General features: G+C 63.9%; 1 protein-coding gene across 1 annotated transcript; it reads left to right on the top strand.

The window, feature by feature from the left end:
- Positions 1 to 2,162: 2,162 nt before the first annotated feature.
- LOC131812970 (uncharacterized) lies at positions 2,163 to 8,978 on the top strand. Its single transcript, XM_059143021.1, has 6 exons — positions 2,163 to 2,273; positions 2,909 to 3,042; positions 3,844 to 3,917; positions 4,092 to 4,205; positions 4,935 to 5,030; positions 8,854 to 8,978. The coding sequence occupies exons 1-6, from the start codon at positions 2,163 to 2,165 to the stop codon at positions 8,976 to 8,978; spliced, it is 654 nt and encodes a 217-aa protein (XP_058999004.1).
- Positions 8,979 to 10,332: the final 1,354 nt, after the last annotated feature.

Here is a 10,332-nt window from a genome sequence, read left to right as displayed (position 1 = left end):
TTGCCAGAACATCACTACCAGCTGCCGTCCCACTGATGAAATCCACACTCTACACGTGACCCAGGAGCTCCCGTGCCCTGGCCTTGGTGACCTCCGGGAGCGCCCTCACCTCCCCCACACCCCCATGTTCCCACGGCCCTCAGACCTGGGCTCCCTCCGTTGGCCGTCCCCCAGGTCCCCCACGTGCCTCAGGGCTCTCACACATGCCCTTCCACCCTCTAGAGCACTGTTCCCTCCTCCCCTCGCCCAGCCTCACCCCAGCACACAGCTTAGCGGTCACCCCTTCCACGAGGTGGGCACCGGGTGACCCTGTCAGTCATGCGTCCACGCGTGGAGCACCCAGGCAGCCTACACGTTCCAGAAGGCTCTGTCGACCTGTCACCACCTCCCGGTGCCCGCAGGTGCCTGGCAGGAGGCGGGGTCCGCTCTGGGACAGAGCATGGTCTGCCGCCGTGCCATGCTCCTCCCGTCAGGGCTTCTGGACCGTACCCCGTACCTCCTTCCGAGGGACACAGTCCCCGCTCTGCAGACCCCCCGCCTCTGGTGTCTGGGTTCAGGGGTAAAGTCTGCCTTCAGCCCCACCGTGGCTCCGTTGGCCCAGCTCTGGTCTCCGGGCCCCGGGGTCCGGCTCTGCCTGGGGCCGGGCCCACTGTGGACCTCACAGAGTCGCCCCAGCCCCCCCCCCGCAGCACAGGAACAGCGGTCCACAGCTCTCCCGTGTGACTGTGAGGTCCTCTCCACCCTGCGAGCCCCAAAGCAAGTCAGCGCCACCTGGACATGGGGACCAGGAGCCAGGTCCAAGGACGGAAGCAGGACGCTCCCACCCAAACGTCCTGTCTGACCTCAAAGCCCTGGAACACTGCAGCCTGAGCCTCCTGTCCCCTCCCCCAGGTGGGGGCAGCGGCCACCTGCTCAGCCCAGCCATGTCCTCAGAGACGCCAGGGCTGACCAGCCCCCCAGCTTTCCTGCCGCTCCTGGGTGTTCCTCGCAGCCCCCAGGGGATTTGGGGCGCCCGTCTGGGCGGCTGCAGCGGACAGGATAGGATCCCGCAGCCCCGCCTGGGTGAACCCAGCGTGACCGGTTCTCACTCCTGGTGTGACCCAGATAGCTGGGCTCCAGTGGACACGGCTCATGGGAAAGTGGAAAGTCAGAGAATTCGACACCGTAGCCTAGACTCAAGGGGGCCCCCAGACCCCCTCCGGGAACCGCGCAGGAGGGCGGCCAAGGAGCCGAGTCCGGAGCCCGGTGACCCCGCGGCTTCACGGACGCTCGGAGCACCGGCCCGGATCCAGGGTGCTCGGCCACCTCAGCAGGCCACGGGTATGGGGGCTGGGGGGACCAGCGGGAGGACGCAGGGAAGGGGCGGGCTCCCAGGAGAGGGGACAGACAGAGGAGATCACCTGAAGACCCCTGACATGGGAGCCAAGTGTCCCGGTCACATGGAAGGGAGGGTTCCCTCTGGGCTGGTTCCTCAGACCCTCCAAGGTGCAATCCCAGGGACATTGTCTTGTCCCCCCATGTCCACCTCTGGAGTGTCCTGACCTCCCTGTCCCCCTCCCCCATGGCCGTCCTGCCCTCTGTGCCCCTTCCCAAGCTGTAAAGCTGCAAATAGGCTCTGCCTCTGCTCCAGGCTCTCGTCTGCACGCTGGCCATGCAGCTCGGAGGGCCCCGGGAGAGGGTGGTGGGCCAGCGGCTGCTGGAGTCCGGTTTGAGTGGTTGTGAGGGGAGAGGCTGTGGGCAATATGAACCAGCCCCACGGGGCCCGGGGTTCAAGCCAGCGAGCTGGGCGCCATCCCGAGTCTGCGCGCCTCCCCCCTTCCCTCCCCGCTCGCCTCCCAGGACCGCGGAAGGAGCACGGATGCCCCCAGAGGAGCGCCTGTCGGGAGGAGGAGCTGAGCTCCCGCGGGTGAGGGGACGCCCAGGACAGCCAGCAATGTGGCCAGACTGCCCCGACGGCACCCGCCGCCCAGGTCCAATGACCTGGGCCCCGCCCCCTCCCTCAGAGCCCAGGTGGGTGTCGGGGAGGCCGCATCCTCCCGTGGGAATAATTCTGAGTGTTCAGGGAGCCTGGCAGGGACGGTCTTCTGACAAGTGGCCTCTGGAGGACGCCCAAGAAGAAAGGACCCGGCTGCCGGGCCTCCTCTCCCTCGGGCCCCGCAGTCATGGCCCCGCAGAGGGGGCCACTGCTGCTGCTGGCCCTCAGCCTGGGCCTGGCCGGTGCCCAGAAGACCCTAGATGACGTGCCGGTACAGCCCGGGTTGAATGCCCACGAGGTAACAGAGCCGGGTCAGGGCCCAGGCACAGTCCTCGGACGAGGAGGCAGGTGCCCCTGGGGGCTTGGCACGGCAGCGCGGCAGCCTCCGGGAGCGGGACCCGGGGAGAGAGGCCGGCCGAGAGGCGAGGGGCGGCCTGGGCCCAGGCACAGGCTCGCAGAGGGACAGCTGCTTCTCGCGGAGTCTGCCCAGCCCAGACAGGAATGGAGGGTCCTCGCACTCCCGCTCGGCCCTGGGGGCCAAGAGGGGCCCAGGGTCCCCCTGCCTGCCTGTCCCATCTGCCCAACACCTAGCACTGTGGCGAGCGTGGCTGGAGCCAGGCCAGCACTCGGTGTGGTTCCGGGGCGTCTCTCTCACCTCCCCAGACCCGGCCAGGGCATCTGGAGCCCAGCAGGGGACAGCGCTACGACCAGACACGGGAGGAGCTGAGGGAAGCAGGGCAGGGAGAGGCAAGAAGGGGACAGAGAGCAGCCTCCCAGAGGAGGCCATTTCCAAAGGACCAGCTGTCCTCCCCCCCCAGCACACCCTGCTGGCCCTTGAGCTCCCCGGGCAGCGCTCAGCTCTGGGGTGCTGGGGCCTGAGAGTGGGGACTCGGGCCAGGGAGTGTCCAGCCCCCCGCACCTTGCACCCCGCAGGTGGAGGGACGCTGGCTGACTGTCCAGCTGGCTGCCAGCCGGGCCCACCTGGTCTCCCCAGACGACCCCCTGAGGCTCGGCCTCCATTCCATTTGGACACGGGGCGAGGATGTGGAGTTCGTCTTGTTCTGGACGTAAGCATGGCCTCTGCAGCCCCTCGAAGAGTGAGCCCGCCCGGAGGCCTCCCAAGGGACGGTGACCAGTGGGGAGGACCAGAGGGACATAAGGCACTAAGTTGCAGGCTTGAGACCCCCCCCCCAAGAGGTGTAAATCTAACTTCAGAAGCCCCAGAGCCTTACGATGAGGGGCCAGGGACAGACCCGTACACGCCTGGTCCTTCCCGCCGTGGAAACCACAGAAGCCGGGGCAGCGCTGGGTTTCACACTGGTCAGGTGATGGGGAGCATCCACGGTGATGACACGCTGTGCTGCTGTCAGCCATACCTAGACATGTCCTGCGCCCAGGGCCTTGAGAACCCCAAGTCAGAGCCACAGCCTTGCTGGTGCTCGGCCACAGACACCACCCCAAGGGCCATGCGCTCCCAGGGTCCGCGGGCACCCGCCCACACCCCAACCACCCCAGCGGAGACACTGAAGACCCCGGGGCGGGAGGCCAAAGAGGAGGGGCCTATGTGTGGAGCCCAGTGACTAGGGACAGCCCGGACCTGGTCCCCACCCATGGACCTGGAGCTCCAAGCCAAGGACAGACTGGGTCCCATCCCTTCCAGGAGCTTTGGCTCCATCCCAGCAACAAGGAACTCGCTGGTTCCTCCCTCCTGCCCCCTAGCCCTGTGCCCCAGCTGGATGACCTCTGGAGCCCAGGGAGCCGAGAGACTCCGGCAGACACCTGGGACCTCAGCCAGGGCACCTCTGATGTCCCCAGGGGCTGGGAGACAGGAAGAGATCTTGACCACCATATGCCCCTCTTTTCCCCAGGGGAGAGGGGGTGTGCCAAGGAGTGAACATCACCGTCCACCCAACCGGGCTCCAAGGCCAGTACCAAGGCTCCTGTGAGTAGCCCGCCCTCTGGCCTGGGTGCCGTGCTGGACAGGGACGCTCGATGTCCCGAACCAGGGTGGGGGCTGGAGGGAGACAGACTCCCAGGGTCCTGCGCTGTCCGGGGTCCTGTCGGGGGGGGGTAGAGGAGAGAGGCTTCACCTGCCGCCGGTGGGGGTCGCCCACAGTGGTAGGAGGCACCAGCATGCACGTCTGCGTCGTGAGCGCGGACTACAGTAGTCTCATTCTTTACATCCGCCTCGAGGACGCCGGCGAGGTCACCAGCCTGTGGGCTCTTCTGGGTAGGTGGCGGCTCTCTGGATGCCGGCCGGGGCCTCTGCCCAACACCTGGGCTTAGGGGGATGGGGGCTCCGGGGGTGCTGCCTCCACCAGGGACCCTGTGGGTGCTTCCCCCGGGGGGCCTGTCCCTCAGGTGGGGCAGCCCTGCACCTGCCCGCTCGCTCCCTCTGGAGTTCACTCAGATCCGCCCGCGGTGCGCACGTGTGGGAGTGTACGTACATGTGTGTCTGCGTGTGCATGTGCGTGCACGCGCACATGTGTGTCCCGGGAGCGGGGACACTGTTAGAACAGAAAGCGCCCCCGGTCTTGACCAGGGAGCTAGTCAAGGATCCTAAAGGCCCTGAGTCCCGTGAGGCCCAGAAAGTGGAAGAGGCACGTGGGGCAGACCGGGGTAGGGGGCGTCCCCCGGGAGGTGTGGATGGGCTGGTGGGTGGGGGCGCCTGAGGACTAGATGGAGGCGGCCGGGGGTGTCCCGGGCTGGCCGAGTGGTGCAGGCAGCAGGCTGCCGTGTGAAGGGGCCCCCCACAGGGGCTGGGGCCTGACATGCCCCGGGAAGGAGCGCTGTCCCTACTCCGCCAAGGGCGGACCTGCTCCCGGGGCAGACGAGGACGGAGGGGACCAGGGCTGAGGCCGCAGCCACCAGCCAGTCAGCAGCAGGGCTCGGGCCGGCAAGGGGAGGGGCACTCGGAGAAAAGCCACGGCCTCCGGACTCTGGGCCCCTCTGACTTCAGCCAGAAGAACGCGCGGGGACCCCACGTGGCGGCAGAAGTTCCTCGAGTACGCGGACAGATTTCACCTGCAGAAAGCCCCCGTCTTCAACCTCGACGGTAAGCACGGCGCTCCGGACACCCCCCCCCCCAAACAAAACCAGGCCACCATGCTGGGGCCCCACCCGCCGGGCCCGGAACCCCTCGGAGCAGTGACAGGCACAAGACCAGAGCAAGCAGAAATATGGGCGGCCTCTCCCGGGCCGCGGCCGGTCAGCCCGGTGCCGGGCGCCTTGCCTGCCAGATGGCACGAAGCCCCTAGAACACAGCGACCTGGGCACAATGTGGATTTAGGGCTCTGGGGTCCGAGGGGCTTAGAAACAAGGCCAAGGCCGCCCAGCAGAGCCCCTCACCCCCACACCCCTTCCCCCTGTGCCGTTCAGTCCATCAACACACGCGTGCCAGGCTGTCGGGGGCGGCAGTGGGGGAAGCATGGAGAACAAGGCAGACACACCCTCCAGCCCTCTCCCGGCTTCCCCGGGGTCACTGCAGGCCCGTCCCTGATCTGTCAGGGACAAGGGAGCCCGGAGCAGGGCAGCATGGCCGCACCGCAGGGTCAACAATGCCTGGAGGCAAGGGGGGGACGACCCGAGGGGCAGTGGGGGGTGGAGTCTGGGTGACCGTGGCAGGACATGGTGGCCCGTGGGTGCTGCGCTGCAGAAGGCAAGCTGCTCCCCAGCGAGGGCTGCCGGCTGCATGCCGGGTTGGTTGGTTTCAAAGGGACAAAACCTTGGGATCCCCATCCTGACCTCTCCCCTCCACAGCCCGGTGCCCTGCAGCTGAAGCCTAGGTCAGGGCCGCCGGAGATGTTCTGCCTGGCCCTCCTGACCCCTGCCCTGGCCTCCCTCCCCTCCCCCTGCCTTGCTTGCCCTGGGGCCTCCCGAACCCCTGGGCTGCCTGAGGCAGCCCCTCCAGCCTGAGCCTGAGCCCAGCCTCCAGCCATCCCCTTCCTGGCCTCCCCCAGCCGGGCCCAAGGGCATGAGAATGCTGTGAGTGGCCGGGAGGGGCCCCGCAGCCCCCAGGGCTCTGGGCCACCACAAACACAGCACTGCAGTGACACAGGGGACAACCCCGCTCGGGTCTGGGCTGGGGCTCCTCTGACCTGCTTCCACCTGGGTCCTGCTCTGGGTCAACTCTGGAGAGGTGCGCGGGGCCAGGGAGCCAAGCCTCACACCCGCCCAGGTCAGAGAGCTCCGAGGACGCCCAGTACCCACCCACGCGCTCCCAGAGAAGAGCCAGGGAGACAGGCCCGGGCACCCGCACGACAGGGGAGCCGAGCCAGCCAGCACCCTTTCCTGAAGGTCAAGGGGGCCACCAGGACAGTGGCTGGACCCAAGCCGTCCCTTCTTCCCGGGTGAGCAGAAGACAACCCAGGGAAGGGCAGGCGCTGGGGAAACTGGATCAGCGGCCTCCAACACGGGCCGTCTGGAAATGTCAGAGACAGGTATGACCAGATCCTGCCCCAGAACCGCTCCTGCCAAGACAAGACCACGCCCCTCCGAAGGCCACGCCCCTCCGAAGGCCACGCCTCCGCAAGGCAGCATCCCCCACGCCCAACCAAGCGCTTGGGGTCAGCACCAGCGCCCCGGAGCCACCCGACCCCCAGCAGACCTCCACCTGCCACGCTCAGACGCTCCGCGAGACCAGCGGGTGCTCAAAGCACGATGCTTGCCTGCGAACCAGAAAACCCAAATTCCAGACCCAGAATGGCCGCGGTACAATGAGAAAGTAATGCTCATTTAGCCAGAAATCTGCAGACTTTATACAGAGAAAAAATGTTCAAGTCCTTCCTCGGGGACAGTGAGAAAGTGACTTAAGTAAATGGACATGGGGTTTCCTGCATAGTCTTCAATATCATAAATATGTAATAATCCTCAGGGTAACCTGTGCCTCCAAGAAATTCAATCAATATTCCAGCTGGACGGGGCGAGGGCCCCTGGGGGCTCCGGCAGTGAAGCGTCTGCCTTCCGCTCGGGTCACGATCTCGAGGTCCTGGGATCAAGCCCCGCATCCGGCTCCCTGCTCAGCGGGGAACCTGCCTCTCCCTCCGCCTCTGCCTGCCTCTCCCCCGTTGTGTGCCCGATCTCTCTCTCTCTCTCAAATAAGTAAATAAATAAAATCTTTAAAAATATATTCCAGTGGGATCTTTACCCAGAACCAAAAACCCAAATCTAGAACCCACACGAAAGAACGGAAGTTTTGACATGTTTAGAGAGGAGCCCCACAGGTACCGTTCCGTTAGTGCGAGCAGGACCCAACAGCAATCACAACTGTACAGACTCAGTTCGGGGACAGAAGAACGACCAGGGAGTAGAGTCAAGAAATGAACACTAGCAAGCATAGGCACAGTGCGGTGTACAAATGGCCCATCTTTAAAGACATTGTTTATTCAATAAATAGTGCTGGGAGAAATGGCCAAGAGATTTGGAGGGAAAAAAAATTCAGTTTAGCTGCCTCACTCTGCATTATCTTAAAATTAATTCCCGGTGACTCTGGCCAAACATAAAACCTTGAAAGTCTGTCTCTAGCTCAGGGATGGGTCCCCACCCGACAGATACAAATATCAGGGGAAAAGATGGTAATTATGCTTTCGATGTCTCAGAAACATCCTCACCAAAATTAAAATCCAAACCGGAAATTAATATTGTCAAGAAGCTTGACAGAGGGCCCACACGACCTCTCGGAAGCTATCCGTCAGAGCTCGCGGAGAGGACCCCAGCGCGCGAGAAGCGAGCAGAGCACAGACACCGACCGTTTGTCCCGTCACGTGTCAGACAGCCGGTCATTATAGCGTAAGGGGAGGTTTGACCTCACAAGGATTCCTAGAAAAAGAGATGCTATTTTACTTATCAGGTTGGCTAAATTAAGTGTTTTTTTATAGCTCACTTAGCGCCCGCGGTGTGGGGAAGTGCACTGTTGCTCGGAGCGATGGAAATGGGGGGCTGTTCTGGGGGACCCGGCTTCATGTCCTCTGGACAGACCTGTCCTTGGACCTGGGAATTCTAGACAAGAACACGCGGACCCATCCTCACCCCAAAGAAGCCAGGGAACTCACGGTGCTTTCGGTCTGATCCCATGGTTTTGTTAAAGGTAGAACATTAGAGACCCTTCCAGGATGTCCCCCGGGCCTGCCCAGCAGGTGTCGAGGGGGAAATCTGTGTGTCTGTCTGAGTGAGGCCCTCCTGGCTGTCTCCGGGCCCCACGTGAGGTAGCTCGCACCAAGCCTGTGCCGGCGGGGCTGTGGGTCGTGGAATATCCCTTCTGCTTTTCGAGACGTTCACGGATTCTGTTTTCGAGAGCTGCTCTGTGACACGCAAGGATGGAGGACCCTGAACGTGGCATCAGCAGCCCCAGCCCCGTGGGATCTGCTCATGCCAGATCCTTCACACGTCCTTCAGGAGCCCCGTCGGGACGGACGGTGAGGGACGAGCCCCAACACGATGGGGGGCCCCGGCTCTGCCGCGGGGCAAGTCCTGCCCCGCCTTCCTCTCCAGGACGCAACAGCCAGTGTCCCCTGTGGTTTTCCTGTTCTATTTGCCGGCCAGGAGTGCTGTGCCCTTGGGTGGCGGCAACACAGCCCCCCAGAGGGGCGGCTTGAACATCAGAAGGGTGTTCCCTCACCTCCGGGAGGCTGGGGTCCAAGGGGCTGGTGTGGCCGGGCTGCTGGTCACTGCGTGTGTACGCACGTATGCACGCGTCCTGACCTCCCATCCAGCAAGGTCACCAGTCCGCTCGGATCAGGACGCACCCCGGGACCTCACCTGCTGTAATCGCGTCTGCAAAGACCCCATGTCCAGGTAGCCACGTGTGGGGGTGCCAGGGTCAAGGCTTCCACCTCTGACCACACGTGTCACACTGGCCAGCACTGGTTCCTGTCCCACAGAGGATACCTTCAGCCCCTCCAGCCCTCATGGGGACTCTCGAAGCCCTCCCTGCCCGAAACAGACGGCCACTGTGCTCTCCTCTGCGGCAGCCTGTCGCCTCGCATGGAGAAGGTTCCCCTCCTGAGCCACCGAGCTGTCCCCGCCCCCCACGCCCCCCTCCTCCTCGCTTTTAGCACTTTGGACTTCCAAAAGCAATGCGGTGAGCGGTCTCCTGTGCCGTGCGGGGCCACGGGCTGCTGCGGGACACAATCCTGATCTCAACAACCACTTCCTTCCCTCACTGCACCCGAGACAGCCTCTGCCGCAGGGCTCAGGGCATACCTTCTTCATGCCAGGATCAAAGAAGGGTCTGCGTTCGGTAGGAACGCCCCAGGCCACCCGGGTCCGTCACATACCGCACAGACGATTCGTGGGGATTCAACACGGCAACGCACGCCCGGGACTGACGCACATGGCGCATTCTGCCCGTGAGCTGAGGGACATTTATTTTTTCCCTCTTTTCTGTGCCCTTTTGTGTGTATCTTTTTCCTGGGCTACAATCTTTCTCCATTACGCCTCCTGCCCCGCCGGCTGCCTACAACATGCAGATTCTGACATCGCTGTGATCAAACGCACATCATCATTTTTATGCTTTATCCCGCGTGGACCAAACTGGACGGTTCACAGCTACAAGGAGAAACATCTCCCGCAGTGGCCTCCGTGTGCACAGCCCGGAAACCAGGAGCACTTTAGGACGCCCTCTGTGCTCGGGAATCCGTGTCCATGCGGTCGGTCAGTGGGGGGAGGAGCTGGCAAGTCAGAGGGCCCTCGGGGAGCACCACACAGCCTGGACCAGCCAAACCTGCATGGGGGCCACAGCGCGTGTCCCGGCGGACTCCGGGGACGGCAGCTTGGCCAGCTGGTGATGACAAAGTACTTGCCCGGGGTCTCCCATAGGTGCTGCTCGGGCCTTTGTCCTTGTCACAACTGACGTCCTCCAGGTACTCTTTGAGACATTTAAAATCTCCACGGCCGTGCCACCAGAGACAAGGCCACCGTAGTAGTAGTCGCCCTGTCCCGACGGGACACACACCCGGACGCAGCCTCCTCTCATGAGGGAGGTCCCCCGTGTCTCTGATGTGCAACCAGACGTGGAGCGGGGCCACGGACGTGCCCAGGGTCTCCACGCCGCAGGCATCCGGGAAGAGCTCTCGGGCCCTCTCGGCCATCACGCTGGAGACAAAGTCCACTGCGACCTGGATACACCGTCCTGTGTGTGCGGCTAAGTTTGTGCGCACGAAGTCCAAGCCGTCTCGCCGTGGCCCCCGACGTCGAGGACCTGGAGCATCTGCTGTGGCCCCAGCATACAGAGATCACAAGCAGGCAGAGAGGCAGGCGGGGCGGGGGGGTGGAGCAGGCTCCCCACTGAGCAGAGAGTCCGATGCAGGGCTCGATCCTAGGACCCTGGGATCATGACCTGAGCAGAAGGCAGAGGCTCA

The sequence above is a fragment of the Mustela lutreola genome, chromosome 12 (genome assembly GCF_030435805.1).
Source record: "Mustela lutreola isolate mMusLut2 chromosome 12, mMusLut2.pri, whole genome shotgun sequence".
NCBI lineage: Eukaryota > Metazoa > Chordata > Mammalia > Carnivora > Mustelidae > Mustela > Mustela lutreola.
The sequence above is the reverse complement of the archived record's forward strand: the minus strand, read 5'-3'. Positions and strand labels throughout refer to the sequence as shown.